Source organism: Rattus rattus, chromosome 17 (assembly GCF_011064425.1).
Source record: "Rattus rattus isolate New Zealand chromosome 17, Rrattus_CSIRO_v1, whole genome shotgun sequence".
NCBI lineage: Eukaryota > Metazoa > Chordata > Mammalia > Rodentia > Muridae > Rattus > Rattus rattus.
In genome coordinates, this window is record NC_046170.1 from 31534892 (window position 1) to 31551191 (window position 16300).

General features: G+C 43.7%; 1 protein-coding gene across 1 annotated transcript in view; it reads right to left on the reverse strand.

Annotated features, from left to right (window-relative positions):
- Cfdp1 (craniofacial development protein 1) overlaps nucleotides 1–13412 on the reverse strand; it is an 88751-nt gene extending 75339 nt beyond the window's left edge. The window contains exons 1-3 of the mRNA XM_032888213.1: nucleotides 13216–13412; nucleotides 3905–4022; nucleotides 1278–1485 (exon numbers count right to left, since the gene is read on the reverse strand). Coding sequence (XP_032744104.1) covers nucleotides 1278–1485; nucleotides 3905–4022; nucleotides 13216–13279 — 390 coding nt within the window. The 5' untranslated portion in view covers nucleotides 13280–13412. The remainder of the gene's footprint in view (nucleotides 1–1277; nucleotides 1486–3904; nucleotides 4023–13215) is intronic.
- Between the last annotated feature and the right edge of the window lie 2888 nt (nucleotides 13413–16300).

The window sequence follows — 16300 nt, forward strand, 5'->3', positions numbered from 1 at the left end:
TGCTGCTTAGGGCTGCTCTCTCATGTTTCATCTCCAATCAGTTAAACACTATTGGAGGACCTGGAGATGACGTATAGTTAAGAGCACTGACTGCTCTTCCAGAGGACACAGGTTACATTTCCAGGACCCATAAGGCAGCTCACAGCCACCTATAACTCCAGTTCTGAAAACTCTGATGCCCTCTTCTGGCCATCATAGGTATTAATGCATGTGGTGCATAGACATACAAGTAAAAAACATACATATATAAAAAATAATGGGGTTGGGGATTTAGCTCAGTGGTAGAGCGTTTGCCTAAGAAGCGCAAGGCCCTGGGTTCGGTCCCCAGCTCCAAAAAAAAGAACCAAAAAAAAAAAAAAAATATATATATATATATATATATATATATATATAACGCAGATATACACTGGAGAGGCTGGATAGACAGATGGTTCAGCAGTTAGAGTTTTCGTTGAGAACCTGAGCTTACTTTTTAGCACATCCATCTGGCAATTCATAACTGCCTGTAACTTGAGCTCCAGGGTAAACTAATGCCTTTGGCCAAAGCCGACACCTGTACTGACAAGCACACACCCACAAATACTCATAATTAAAAATAACGAGTGCATTTTTTAAAATTTTTACTCATATGTCTAAATTTTTATTTAGACATATGTGTGTGCGTAGGCCACATGTACAGGTGCCTTTAGAAGCCAGAGAAGGCATCATATCCCCTGGAGCTAGAGTCGCAGGCTTTTGAGAACTACCTGACTTAGATGCTAAGAACTGAACTCAGGACCTCTGGAAGAGCAGTCAGTGCTCTTAACCACTGAGCCATCTCTCTAGCCCAACAAATAACTTTTTTAAAAGATTATAAAAGTCTGCTGGAAATTTACCTGATTAAAACAGTCCATTTTTTTCTACTGTTAAGAATAAAATGCTTTCGGGGTTGGAGAGATGGCTCAGAGGTTAAGAGCACTGACTGCTCTTCCAGAGGTCCTGCGTTCACATCCCAGTAACCACATGGTGGCTCACAACCATCTGTAATGGGATCTGATGCCCTCTTCTGGTGTGTCTGAAGACAGCTATAGTGTACTTAAATATAATAAATAAATAAACCTTAAAAAAAAAAGAAATGTTTTGTTTTTCCCTTAGTGAAGTCACTATCAAAAGGCATCTAGTTTGCTTTTTGATTTGAGATGCCAATTTCAAGTCAGTTTGCAAATTAACACTAGGAAGTTCCTGGGAACTGAGGGTGTTTCTGGGGAGGCGTTCATCCCATCAATCCCTAAGCTTACCTTAACTTGTGGACTTGGGGCTGCTTTTGACTTTGGTCCTACATCATTAAGGAAGCTGGCCCACAATTCATCTTCCTTCTTCTTCCTTGCATTCTCTGACCCGAGGCCTCCTTCTTGCTCCTCTTCATCTTCTTCCCTACTGCTACCTCCAGAGTCTTCCTCGCCGTCTTCCTCTTCGTCTAACAAGAGGCCGCTTTGTTTCCTCTTCCTACTCGCCAACAGCCACCCAGAAAAAGGAAGACAAGACAGAATGCACAGTCACTCACTTCCTTTCCTCAATCCACGGATCACCTTACACACTTCAAAGTTTAAATCTGGAATCACTAGTAACACAGTAAGAGAAATGGAGAAGGCAAACTGAGATTGAATTTTTTAGAAATATTTATTCGGGGGTTGGGGATTTAGCTCAGTGGTAGAGCTTGCCTAGCAAGTGCAAGGCCCTGGGTTTGGTCCCCAGCTCTGGGGGGGGGGAAAAAAAAGAAAAAAAAAAAAAAAAAAATATTTATTCGTCAGAGAGTCAGAGATGGCTCGGTGGTTAAGATGGCTCTGCTCTTCCAGAGGTCCTTAGTGCAATTCTCAGTCACAACCATCTGTAATGAGATCTGATGCCCTCTCTGGTGTGTCTGAAGACAGCTACAGTGTACTCACATACATTAAATAAATAAATCTTTAAAAAAAAACTATTTAAAAGAAGCTTACTATTTAAAAAAATTACTCATTTATTTATGTACATACGTGTGTTCCTGATGCATGTATGTGAACTATATACACATTTACTTGTGGAGGTCAAAAGAGGATGTCAAATCCCCAGGAACTAAAGTCACTGGCACTTGTGGGCCACCATGGAGATGCTGAGAACTGAACCCAGGTCCTCTGCTAGAGCAGTAACTGTTCTTAACTACTGAGCCATCTCTGTAGCCCTAACTAAATTTTTTTTAAGTATGTTTATTCAGCAACAATGGTACAATTTAGAATTACACCATATAGTCAAAAAACAAAACAAAACAAAAAAACCAAACCCACAAGTTTCTCAGTGTTTTCAAATTCTTGGCATGTTACTCTTTGAGACTCAGGAACAATAAATCAATACCCTAGCCATTCTCAGAGGTTTAAATATTATATTTTAAACATATTTCTAACTATCTTCACAGTCTATAATTTGAAGAGCTGAAATTCTTATTTAAATAATAAAACACATTGAGTCTAGTAGTACTTACAAAGTTTAACTATATCTTGCAGGAATATTTAAGGAAAAGTTAAAATTCAGGTCTCCCAGTAGATAACAGCCCCTCATGGACTCCTACATGGACAGTCCCTGTTAAGAAATTACTTTGCGGGCTGGAGAGATGGCTCAGCAGTTAAGAGCACTGACTGCAGGGTTGGGGATTTAGCTCAGTGGTAGAGCCCTGAGTTCAGTTCCCACACCCCAAAAAAAAAAAAAAAAAAAAGAGCACTGACTGCTCTTCCAGACGTCCTGAGTTCAAATCCCAGCAACCACACGGTGGCTCACAACCATCTGTAATGGGATCTGATGCCTTCTTCTGGTGTGTCTGAAGACAGCTACAGTATACTCAAACATAAAATAAATAAATCTTAAAAAAAAAAAAATCTTTGTACCAGTAATGTAACGGCATCTTCTAACAATGTTTTCTGTAGCCTTTTGCTATAGCAAAGACTATACAGTCTAATTGTTCCTCCATAAGGGGATGATTAAGTCAAGTCAGGCCTATTCATAAAGTGTAACACTATAGTCCCTGAAAGAACAGGGTGTATCCAATGGACTGCCATGCTGCCTTTAAAGCAATGGCTAAGTGAGAATCTCCACGTGAGGCCTCCCTGGAATCGCACTTACTCAGAAGACAGACAAGAGGCTTAGGAGTAGCCCAGCCTGAGCAACATAGTGAAACCTGTCCAAGAGTGAGCGTGAGCATGACATAGTGTGCCACCATTTTTATTTTTAAACAGAGAGAGCAGGAAATATGTACCCACACTGAGTGTGACAGCAGCTAAGGTAACAGCTTTCCAGGGTAAGACCAGAGGGGGTATCCTATAGCAACAAGACTGCTTTAACCACATGCACATTTTACTTAGTGATTTTTTTTTAAACTAAGACCTAAAACTTTTTGAAAATGGTTGAAGGCCAAGATTTTAATTTTAGAATATCAACAAAAATTTCCCTCATACAGGAAGGGGTTTGAAAACCCTAGCAATAAAGCTAGGAGCAATGGTTCATGCCTAAAACCCCTATGATTCTGGAGGCTGAAGCTGGAGGCTAGCCTAGGCTACATAGACCAGCTCGTGCTACAGTGCAGGTACATACACAATGCTAAGGAAGAAAGGAAGGAGGGAGGGAGAGAGGGAAGGAGGGAGGGAGGGAGGGAGGGAGGGAGCAAAGGAAGGAAAGACGGGCAGGCTGGGTGGTGATGGCATAGGCCTTCAATCCCAGCACTCAGAAGGAAGACACAGGTAGATGGATCTCTGTGAGTTCCAGGACAACCAGGGCTACACAGAGAAATCCTGTCTCAAAAAACAGCAACAAAACAAACAAAAAGGCAGACAGACATCGATCATGAGAGCACTCAGTCATAAAGACGTCTCTTCTTGTGAGGTCTGCAGGACGGCATCACCTGGCTGGAATGCCCTGAGCCTTCCTTCTTTGCCCTTTGGTTTTCTCGGCCTGCTCTTCACCATCCACTTCATCTTCCTTCACTAATTCATTGACATCATCTTCACTGTACTCGCCACCTGAAACCACAGAACAGGTCGGTCAGACGATCGAAATGAAAATGTTTCATAAAATATTAAGAATGAAGTCTGGGGGGGGGCTGGAGAGATGGCTCAGCAGTTAAGAGCACTGACTGTTCTTCCAGAGGTCCTGAGTTCAATTCCCAGCAACCACATGGTGGCTCACAACCACCTGTAATGGTGTGTCTGAAGACAGCTACAGTGGACTCATATACAAAATAAATTAATAAAATCTTTAAAAAAAAAAAAAAGAATGAAGTCTGGGAGGGGTAGGGGATTTAGCTCAGTGGTAGAACGCTTGCCTAGCAAGCGCAAGGCCCTAGGTTCGGTCCCCAGCTCCGAAAAAAAAAAGAAAAAAAAAATGAAGTCTAGGGCTGGAGAGATGGCTCAGCGGTTAAGAGCACTGGCTTCTCTTCCAGAGGTCCTGAGTTCAATTCCCAGCAACCACATGGTGGGTCACAGCCATCTGTAATGGGATCTGATGCCCTCTTCTGGTGTATCTGAAGACAGTTGCAGTGTACTTATATATAAATATAATAAATAAATAAACCTAAAAAAAAAAAAACAAACAAACAAACAAAATGAAGTTTGAGCCAGGTGTGGCTGTGACCTAACTTGGCACTTTGGAGGTGGATGCAAGAGAATCAGAAATTCAAACTTGTACTTTGTTACCAAGTGAGGTTGAAGCCAGCCTGGGCTACATGAGACCCTGCCTCAAACAAAACAAAAATCCTAAAACAGCAGCTACAATAAAACAAAACAAAACCTTTGTCCCCCTTTTAAGATAAGTATTTCTAGCCAAGAGTGGTAGCCCATGACTTTAATCCCAGTACTCCAGACGCAAAGGCAGTGGATCTCCATGAGTTTGAGGCCAGTCTTGTCTACAGAATGAGTTCCAGGACAGCCAGGGCTATGTAGAGAGACCCTGTGTCAAATGAAACAAAGCATCTCAAGGAAAACAGAATCATAAGATCACATATCATAGATTCCATAATCAAGAAGTGAAAAAAGAGGGCTGGAGAGATAGATGGCAGCGCAAGGGTTAAGAGCATAGACTGCACTGCTCTTTCAGAGGTTCCAAGTTCAATTCCCAGGACCTGTCCAGGTTACCAACACCTTTAACTTCAGATCCACAGAAATCCAACTCCTCTGGCCCATGTAGGTACCTACACTCCTGTGAACACACTCAAACTCTGACAGAGAAACACACAGAAACAGAAACACACACACACACACACACACACACAAATTCTAAAAAAAAAGACAGTAAAAATTTCAGTTATATCAAGCTGTCAGCTGATAACAAATCAGAAAGGTGACAATGTGAATCGCATTCATTTTTCAAACTTATTATTTATTGACAAAAGTCAACATTGCTGGCCTTTGGGCACATTACAAAGCTCTAGATGGAGGCTGGAGAGAGGGCTCAGCGGTTAAGAGCACTGACTGCTCTTCCAGAGGTCCTGAGTTCAACTCCCAGCAACCACATGGTGACTCACAACCATCTGAAATGGGATCCGATGCCCTCTTTTGGTGTGTCTGAAGAGAGTGACAGTGTACTCACATACATAAAGTAAATAAATCTTAAAAACAAAACAAAACAACAACAAAAACCCAAAGCTCTAGGTACAGTAGCACACACATGATACTTCTTAAAAAGACTTTTTAAGACTCAAGTGCTTATGTGTGTGGGTAGGGTTATGGGCATGTGTGGGGGCAGATACTTGTGACATACAGAGCTGGAAGTACAAGTGATTGAAGCGATCCCATGTGGATGTTGGGAACCAAACTTGGATCTACCACAAGAGTACCTCACTTTCCTAAACTCTGAGCCGTCTCTCCAAACTTGAGTAGACTTCGTCGGTTTTGACAGGCATATATTTGACTCATCTTGGAAGCTGTCTTAACTAGGGTTTCTATTGCTGTGATAAAACACCATGACCAAAAGCACCTTGAAGAGGAAAGAACTCATTTCATCTTACAACTTATAGTCCACCATGAAGGAAGTCAGGGCAGGAACCTGAGTTCAAGAACCAATGCAGAGGCCATGGAAAGATGCTTTTTCCTGTCCTGCTTCCATGGCTTGCTCAGCTTGCTTCCTTATAGCACCCAGGAGCGCCAGTGCAGGAGGAGCACCACCCACACCAAGCACCAATCATCAATGTGTGCAGCTTGCCAACAGACCCACCTGCTGGGGGCATTTTCTAATTGAGGTTCCCACTTCCCAAATGACTCTGGCTGGTGTAAAACTGACATAAAACCAGCCAGCAAGGAAGCATTCACAACAAAGTTATGAACAAAGTGGTTCACAGAGAACAAATGAAGAGATGAGAACCATGAGGCAGAAAAAAAAAGCCCTGTAACAATAAAATCCACGTTTCTAGCTACACATTTTCTTTCTGTTTGCCTTCTTTCCAAGAGTCTTTCTGTTTGGGTTTGGTCTGTTTGGACAGCCATGTACCCCAGGCTGGCCTCAAACTCACAATGCAGCTAAGACTGGCCTCGAACTTCTGATCTTACCGCCTCTCTCTCCCAAATGCTGACTACAGAAGTGCATTATCACACCTGGGAGCCAAGTAACACTGTTCACAGCTTCTTCACAACAGAATCTTCTCAATATGTCATCAATGGGCCTTATTAAACTAAAAACTAGATTTAAGAGTTTTGTTCCATGATGTGATTGATGCAGGCAAGGATCCTCAGGTTCTCTCTCCCACTTCTACTGTACACGGTTTAGCTCTCTCCCTCAGCTCCTCCTTCCACAACCGAACGGTGTTCAGAGGAGCACGGCCCATAAACATTCTTTGTGCCTCTCCTCTGCAGTCATCTATGGCCAATGTTCTTCCTTCACACCTCTGTCACCTTGTTGCTGCGGTACCCATTGCTATGGCTGTGAATGACACAAAGCTGTCAGTTCGCAGGCTCACAGGGTGTATATGGAGCAGGAGGGAGAGCGTGAAAGGGGCCCTGGGGCACAGCACATGCTGCTTGGCCTTGTCCAGCTCACCTCCCAGAGTACAGAGGTCTTTGCAAGTTACCTGTGAGGAACACTATGGAGAGATGCTAAGTAATGCCTGCTCAGGTAGCTCAGCTACCTCTTCTGTCTGTCCATCCGTCCGTCCATCTGTCTGTCTCCCTCCTCCCCCTTCCTTCCTTCCTCCCCTTCTCCCCCACTCTTTCACCAGATTCTGTTGTGAAGATCCCAGGTGTGATAATGCACTTCTGTAGTCAGCATTTGGGAGAGAGAGGCGGTAAGATCAGAAGTTCGAGGCCAGTCTTAGCTGCATTGTGAGTTTGAGGCCAGCCTGGGGTACATGGCTGTCCAAACAGACCAAACCCAAACAGAAAGACTCTTGGAAAGAAGGCAAACAGAAAGAAAATGTGTAGCTAATGATGTTCACTAAACACCATTAGCTAGTCTGGGATTGACTACGTAAACCAAGCTAGCCTCAAATTCATCTCTGAGCCTGTCTGTCTGCCTGCTTCTACCTCCCAAGTGTTGGGATCACAGGAATGTAGCACCACACCCTGCCCTCAGCTACTATCCAGACTGGTGGCCGGGAGCTATCTGCTTATGCTTTCTGATCCTCAGCCTTTTCATCTGTAAAATGGACAGTACAAAAGCACACACTCTGAAGCACCGTGTGAGTTAGTAGTAAGTTGTCACTGAACTGTTTAAAAGGTGTATGCACACAAAGGGCATTTGAGAATGGGAACCAGCTAACCTCTTATCAATGGTAAACCACTGAGGCCCTCTGAGCTTCCTTACAGCTGAGAGCAGGGAGCGGAGAAGAATGCTCCTTCTCATCATTCCTGCTCAACATCACCATAGAAGTATCAAGTACAGCATGTCATGCAAAAGAAACATGGAGTACCACAAAAAAAAAAAAAAAAATCAGCTTTGATATCATTGTCTACCTCGAGAATCCTGTGGCATCTACAAAACCCTCCAGAGCTGAAGTTATGGGTTTAACAGTTTTGAAGAATGCATTACTTTAGCATGTTAAAGTATTGTGTTCTCATGTTCTAGCAACCAATAAGCAACTGGAAATAAAAGACCTACATAGACATGAAACCGTCTGTTGTCACAGACTGGTAGAGAAGATTGTTAAGTTATCAATTCTCTCCAAACTGACCTACAGATTCAGTGCAATGCCCAACAAAACCCATGCAAGCATCTCTGGAGTGACTAATCCACATGAGCCATAAGAGAACCTATCTGGGTGTAGGCAAAGTGCTGGGAGAAGGGGACAGTAACTACTGGGAGAAGGGGGCAGTAACTACTGGGAGAAGGGGACAGTCACTGCGACAGTGCAGAAGGTCTAACACCTCTGGAATAACTAAGATTCCAGAGAAACAAAACAGAAAACAAATTCTGGGGAGAAGCAGGCTCACTGACTGCAAAGTCACACCACAGTATCCAATGATGACAATGAGGTCGATCTCTAACATCAGGAAAATGGGAGCAAAGGGAATATTCCTTCTGAGACCAACAGATCCACTGGGGAATCAAACCCAAGATACTACTCATGCCAAACAAGTCCTCTACCTCTGAGCTGCATCTCCAGCCCACAAGACAGACTTGCTGGCAACACCAGCATCAAGCAAATGAAGCAGCACTGTCACAATTCTTACAGAAAATTGCTTCCAACCTAAAATTCTATTATCAACCAACCATCAAACAGGCCTGAGGTAACTTTCAGACATCCCAGGTCTCAGAATAATGTTTCTGCCACGCATCCTTCCTCAGACGCCATTACACAGTCTCTTCTCATTTTGGTGGGACACAGCAAAACACAAGAGCAGCACAGTGAACACAAGGAAATCTGAGGCGGACACAGTAGTGCACACCTAGAATCATTGCATAGGTGGAGAGAGGAAGATCAGGAACTCAAAGTTAGACCAGTTACATGTGGACTGCAAGGCCAGCCTGGTATGTATAACACCCTTTGATAGAAAAAGACAGAGGGAGAGACAGAGACAGGCCAGCAGACAAAGAGAGACAGAAAAACAGACCCAGAAGGACAGAGAAAGAACATGAGAATACAGAAAAGAAATAAAGGTGACCCAAAAGAGTAGTAATGATGCTGAAAGACCCAAGGATTAAGATTCCAAAAGGCAGAGAAAAATCACACCAAAAAGAAAGCAAGGCCAAGGCCGAGATCAACTTCCAAGAAATGGAATAAAAACCCAAGGAATCTAAGGATGCTAGGAGACGATTTGGGCAATTGTGAAGATCTAGAGTCAAATTAATGGTAAGGGCATAGGCAGCTAAATTAAAACAGGGAACAGCAAGATGGCACAGAGGATATAAGCATTGCCACCAAGCCTGACAGCCCAAGCTCTATCTCTGGAAGCCCCATGGTAGAAGGAGAGAACCAATTCCTCCATGTTGTCCTCTAACTCCTACATGCACATTCTGGCATATACTTGGACACACAGAGACAGACAGACAGACAGACAGACAGACAGACAGACAGGAGAACCAATCCCTCCATGTTGTCCTCTAACTCCTACATGCACATTCTGGTATGTACTTGGACACACACACACACACACACACACACACACACACAGAGACAGGAGAACCAATCCCTCCATGTTATCCTCTAACTCCTACATGCACATTCTGGCATGTACTTGGACACACAGACAGACAGACAGATCCCCTCCCCCGTCCCTTTTTCTCCTGCTCTCACTCTCTCTCTGCTTGTAAAACAAAACAGTCATTAATACCAGAGAAAGGTAGCCCAGTTAAAGCAATCACAGCATATCACACGGCTCAGCTATGAACAACAGGGTGTCCTTCAATCAGCAAAAAGATAAACATGGCCTACTTAATCTAATCAAAACAGGTACAAGGGCAGGTGGGAGACTTGGAGAGGGCCTAAAGGTTGAAGAATGGCTGGTGGAAACAGGAGAATGAGCCCTGGGTGCTCAATGAGACTCACTGTATGAATAAAGTCAAAGGAAACTAGCCAGGCAGACTACAAAAGGAGAAAGAGGTTTCTTCAACAGACAAGATACCTGACATGACATTCAACAAGCACACATGCAGGCAAAACACTCATGGACATAAAATACAATTTAAAGAGATTTTAAATTTTATTAAATTTTTTAAAAAATTGGCAGAATGGGGTTGGGGATTTAGCTCAGTGGTAGAACGCTTGCCTAGCACCCTGGGTTCGGTCCCCAGCTCCGGAAAAAAAGAAAAAAAAAATTGGCAGAAAGATATTAAAAAGATGGTTTATCAGTTAAGAGCCCTTGCTACTCTTACAGAAAGGACTGGAGTTCCACTACCAGCACCCATGACAAATACCTGTACCTGTTAAATCCAGAGGATCGGACAGTCTCTTCTAGCTTTCTCAGGAACACACACACACACACACACACACACACACACACACACACACACACACACACACACACAGACATAGACATGAAATTTAAAAAGTAAGTCTTAGGGCTGGAGAGATGGCTCAGCAGTTAAGAGCACTCGACTACTCTTCCAGAGGTCCTGAGTTCAATTCCCAGCAACCACATGGTGGCTCACAACCATCTGTAAAGAGATCTGATGCCCTCTTCTGGTGTATCTGAAGACAGCTACAGTGTACTTATATATAATAAATGAATAAATCTTAAAGAAAACAACAAAAAAGTAAGTCTTAAAGTTCTTCCTGCACACCCCACACCCTGTGGTACTCATGTGCATGCCGCCCTGTGGGGTCTCTAGAACCAGAGGCCAACACAGAGTATCACTCCTAAGAAAACTGTCTACCTCTTTTGAGACAAAGTCTCTCATTGGGCTGGAGCTCACAAATTAGGTGAGAGCAGCTTGCAGAAGGGCACCCTCTAGTCTGTCTCTTCCCAGCACCTCAGTATCATCAAAGTGTTGAGCATTTACGGCAGGCATTTTTATAGAACATGATCCTGTAAATTGAATTCAGGCCTTCATGCTCGAAAGGCAAACATTTTACCAACTGAAGCATCTCTCCAGACTCACTTCCTCTCCCAGGACAGGGCCTGGAATTCACAATGCTGAGCAGACTATTTTTTTTTTTTTTTTTTTTTTTTTAACTTTTATTTTTTATTTTATTTTTTTTTATTAACTTGAATATTTCTTATATACATTTCGAGTGTTATTCCTTTCCCAGTTTCCGGGCAAACATCCCCTCCCCCTCCCCTTCCTTATGGGTGTTCCCCTCCCCACCCTCCCCCATTGCTGCCCTCCCCAACAGTCTAGTTCACTAGGGGTCCAGTCTTAGCAGGACCCAGGGCTTCCCCTTCCACTGGTGCTCTTACTAGGATATTCATTGCTACCTATGAGGTCAGAGTCCAGGGTCAGTCCATGTATAGTCTTTAGGTAGTGGCTTAGTCCCTGGAAGCTCTGGTTGGTTGGCATTGTTGTACATATGGGGTCTCGAGCCCCTTCAAGCTCTTCCAGTTCTTTCTCTGATTCCTTCAACGATCCTCCTGCCTCAGAACCCATCAAGTTTCTGGGTTATAGGCTTATACTACCATACATAGCACAACATAACTTTTTGATTGGACAGATAAATAAGAATGACTGGGTGTGTGTGTGTGTGTGTGTGTGTGTGTCTCTAAAGGAAGATGTGGGCATCTTGTTCTAGGGTCTCAGTCTTCCTAATGTTGAGACCCTTTTAATAAAGATTCTCATGTTGTGGTGATCCCCAACCATAAAATTATTTTTGTTGCTTCTTTATAACTTAATTTTGATGCTGTTATGAATTGTAATATAAAAATCTGTATCTTCTGATGGTCTTAGGCCACCCAGGTGAGATAACTTTTTATACCTTATTTTTTGAGACAGTATTTCTCACTGAACAGAAACTCACCAAGCCAGTGAGATCCCAGGACTGTGTCTGTCAACACTCAAAATGCCACTGTTAGAGGCATCCACAAGACATGTCCAGCTTTTACGTGGGTGCTGGGCATTTGAACACAGGATCTTATGCTGTAGAGCTGGCTTTCTCATCCACAACCTCTAGAGCTGCTTTTCACCTAAGCTACTACATTGGAATAAATAACTTTAGAAAAAGAGTTAAGCCAGGGCCAGGTACAAGATGAGGAGGGGGTATGCTTTGGTATTAAGATATATTGAACTGGAGGACTGGCTCAGTGGTTAAGAACACGGGCAGCTTTTTCAAAGGGCCACTTTCAATTCCTAGCCCCTATACACCAGTCCACAATCGTCTATAATTCAACTTCCAGGGGATCCAATGCCCTCTTCTAGGCTCTGAGGACACTGGGTATACATGTAATATACAGGTATATGTGCATGTAGGCAAAACACCTATATACATAAAATAAATAAAATGAATAAAAATTTTAAAGGAGATCTGTCTGGACCTCGCCTAAGCTGGATTCTTAGTGTGCTCCTCTACGCCACCCCCAGAAAAGAAGATAGCTAAGCCATTAACAGTGTGTGTTTCACTTCCAAAGGCTCTATCTGACTTTGGTTCCAGAGTTGGGCGGCTCACAACTGAGTGTACCTCCATCACCTGGGGATCCAATACCCACTTTCGTCCTCTCTGGCCACCTGAACACACTACTATATACACACAAATAAAAATAATAAGGAGTTGGCCAGGTGGCTCAGCTCCACAACCACCTGTAACTCCAGTCCCAGAAGCCCTAGGCACGCACAGGATGCATACATTCAGGAAAAACACTGATATACATGACATGAAATGAATCTTTAAAAATAAAACTTTTTTAAGAGTTCTTAAAAGAGGGCAATGGGTAGCTACTGCAAAGAGACAAAATACGTTATCACATGAACTTTCTAACAAGCCGATCCCTTCTGAACCCAGAGGTGGGCAATTCAGTCTCGGACGTGGAGGAAGCTGGCAATTCCCTTAAAACAACCTCCAATGTCCGGGTCGGCTTCTAGAACGCTTCAGGGCGATAGACCGTACGCTCAGCCCGCCAGCTTCGCGCGTCTCTTCCCGCGCTCCAAGGGGGCGGCGGCCCAGGAGAACAGCTGTGCAGAACCGACACACACGTGTTCCAGGCCGGCTAGGGGCCAGGGTCCTGAGGACCGGAACTCCAGAGCCCACGCGCCGCGGGGGCCTCGCGACCACAAGGCCCACGCCCTGGGGACCAGGAAAGTCTCGAGTGAGACGTGAAGCGTGAGAACCACCCTCTTTTCGCCTCAGGCCGAATCGCTCACCCGATGGCACGTAGTCCTCATCCTCGTCCGATGTGGAGAAATCTTCAGAGTCGAATTCTTCCATGCTGCTGTCACTTGGGGCCTGCTACCAACACGACTGCGGCCACTGCCCCAAAATAGCGAAGCTCTAGGGCGAGACCATAGAGGTACAGGACCAGCAGCTAGGGCCGCCCTGGAGGGGAGCGCACATGCGTAGACGGTGTCACGTGATAAAAGACGACACTTCCGGCTGTTGCGGTTGGTCGTTCTACACTCTCCGGGCCCTTGTGGGATTCCGGACCCTCCCAGAAGCGATGCATGCTGGGGCTTGTAGTTTTAGATGCTACCGTGCATCCTTGATGGAGAATGGCTTATCTATGGAAAGTTCTTTCCCTTTAAACTTGTCTATTTTCAAATTTGCTTACTCACTATTTTTTTTGTAAGTCTAAAACCAGTGATTAAAATGTTACTCCCGGACATGCGCAGCGAGTAAAAACTGAGAGTCGAAGAGATGCTAAAGTTCCCAGCAACTTTTTAGCAAGGCTGAGGTTCCGCCTTCTTGATTCAATTTTCTCTTTAGAATCGAGTCTTTAAATGCAGTTTAGTGCCTTTCCCCCTGCAGTTTTGTTTTTTTTCTGGGTGATTTTACTGTCTAAAACGGCTTCCAAGATTACTACCAAAACTCTTGTCTGATATTCTAAGCGTAAGAAGGCTGCTACGTGCCTACCTGAGAAAATCTGCTTGTTAAGTAAGCTACCTTTAGGCCTGAGTTACAAATACTGTTGGCAGTAAGTTCAACGTTAATGAATCAACAATCCGGTAATCACCTAAAAGAGAAAAGGAAATCCGCTTATCTGTGAGGGAAGCCACTGCACAAAGGGCTAAATTGACCCTATAATGCATGATGAAACAACGGGAAAGATGAATGGAAAAGCAGTTAAATCTGTGAGTTCGTGAGGATTGGAGAGATGGCCAAAAGAAAACAGTACTTGTTGCTTTTGCAGCAAAACTAGTTTCGGTTTCTAGCATTCCCAACATGGTGGCTCGCTACCGCCTTGGGCACCAAGCGTGTACGTAGTACACTTCGATACACACGTGCAGGCACTTACACATAAAATAAAAATAAACAAAATTTTGAAAAGTTTGTGGATTCATGAGGTGGCCTGTCAAAACCGTAAGATGGGGGTTGGGGATTTAGCTCAGTGGTAGAGCGCTTGCCTAGCAAGCACAAGGCCCTGGGTTCGGTCCCCAGCTCTGAAAAAAGAAAAAAAAAAACAAACCGTAAGGTGAAACTGAAAGCCAATTTTTATGCCTCAAACACTACCTTTCTCAACCAGCACCTTGATCAAGGTGTAATTAATTACAGCTTTCAAGATATACGATACAAGAAAGTTACATTAAATCCTTGAGAAGGATTTGTTTATTTCTTGTTTTCTCGGTACAAGGTTTCTTTGCCTAGCCCTGGCTGTCCTAGAACCCTCTCTGTAGACCAGGTTGGCCTCAAACTCACAAGAGATCGGCCTGTCTCTGCCTCCTGAGTGCGGGGATTAAAGATGTGCTATACTATACCCGCCTCATTTAGGAGGGTTTTTGTTTTTTTCTTTTTTTTTTTTGTTGTTGGGTTTTTTTTTTTTTTTTTTGTTTTTTTTTTTTTTTCCGGAGCTGGGGACCGAACCCAGGGCCTTGCACTTCCTAGGCAAGCGCTCTACCACTGAGCTAAATCCCCAACCCCTAGGAGGATTTTTTAAGGCCAACAAGAAAACCATGATGAACTACTGCAAGTCACTCACTAAAAGCAAAGTCGCTGGTTACATTAGCACAGGATGGGAAGCTATCAAGTCAGCTCTATCAATACCTATTAGAAAAATTAATGTGTCCCCAGCTCCGAAAAAAAGAAAAAAAGAAAGAAAAATTAATGTTTGGCCAGAATGTAGAAGTTTTTGAAGTTAAATAGTAAAAAAATAAGTATTTAAAAAACTGTGATAAAAATATAATGTACTGAGAATAACTGAAGTTTTGGAGCACATGAAGGAGGAAGATGTGGAGGGGACCTTAGGGAAATCAGTAGGACCAACCAATGCTCTGGATGAGTGGATGAGATGGGGATGGCAATGGGAATCAGCCTAAGAACTCATAGCCACCAAAATATCAGCGTGGAATACTGTCTAAAGGGGAGTGGAGAGGGTGACATAAAAGAATGTGACCTGGTACTTGATTGTGGCCTCAAATTTAAGCTCGTCACCTCCTCTGCATTTGGCCCTTACAATGAGATGCTTAACACAATGAGGCAGAAAGCCCAGGAGAGTGGCACACAATTTTAAGTCCAGCACTCAGGTGGCCGAGGTGGATCTCTGTGAGTTCGAGGCCAGCCTGATCTCCATAAAGTGTTCCAGGTTAGTCAACACTACATAGTGGTACTCTTTTATTATTATTATCATTATCATTATTATTATCATCATCATTATTATTATTATCATGATGATGATGATGATGATGATGATGATGAGACAAGGTCTCTCTGTGTAGCCCTGGCTCTCCTGGAACTTACTATTAGAACTCAAAGATCTGCCTGCCTCTGCCTCCTGAATGCTGGGATTAAAGACAGGTTTGTTCCTCACCTCCCAGTTGTGATACTTGATTTGTAAAAAAGAATGAAGAAACAGAGAGAGAGAGAGAGAGAGAGAGAGAGAGAGAGAGAGAGAGGAGAGGAGAGGAGAGGAGGGAAGGGAAGGGAAGGGAAGAGAAGAGAAGAGAGAAGAGAAGAGAAGAGAAGAGAAGAGAAGAGAAGAGAAGGAATGAGGCAGGAAACAAAGGATAAAGGAAACAAAGCAGAAACAATGATGCAAAATTTTCAGGCCGACTGGGAGGGAGGGGAAACTGCTTACCTCATCAAGTCATCACGCCATCAAGCTGTGAGAACCAAATATCTGAGGTGGAACTGCCAGATGTTGATGGGTTCTGCTCTTCCTCTCCTGCAGAATAAGCTCCACCTATCTTTCCTTGGTTTTCAGGAAGCAAGCCAAAGTTGAACAGGTTAGCCACCGTGGGCTAGCATCCTGCAGTACTGCCAGTGAGCTTTTCTTTAAAAAAAATAAAAATAAAAAAT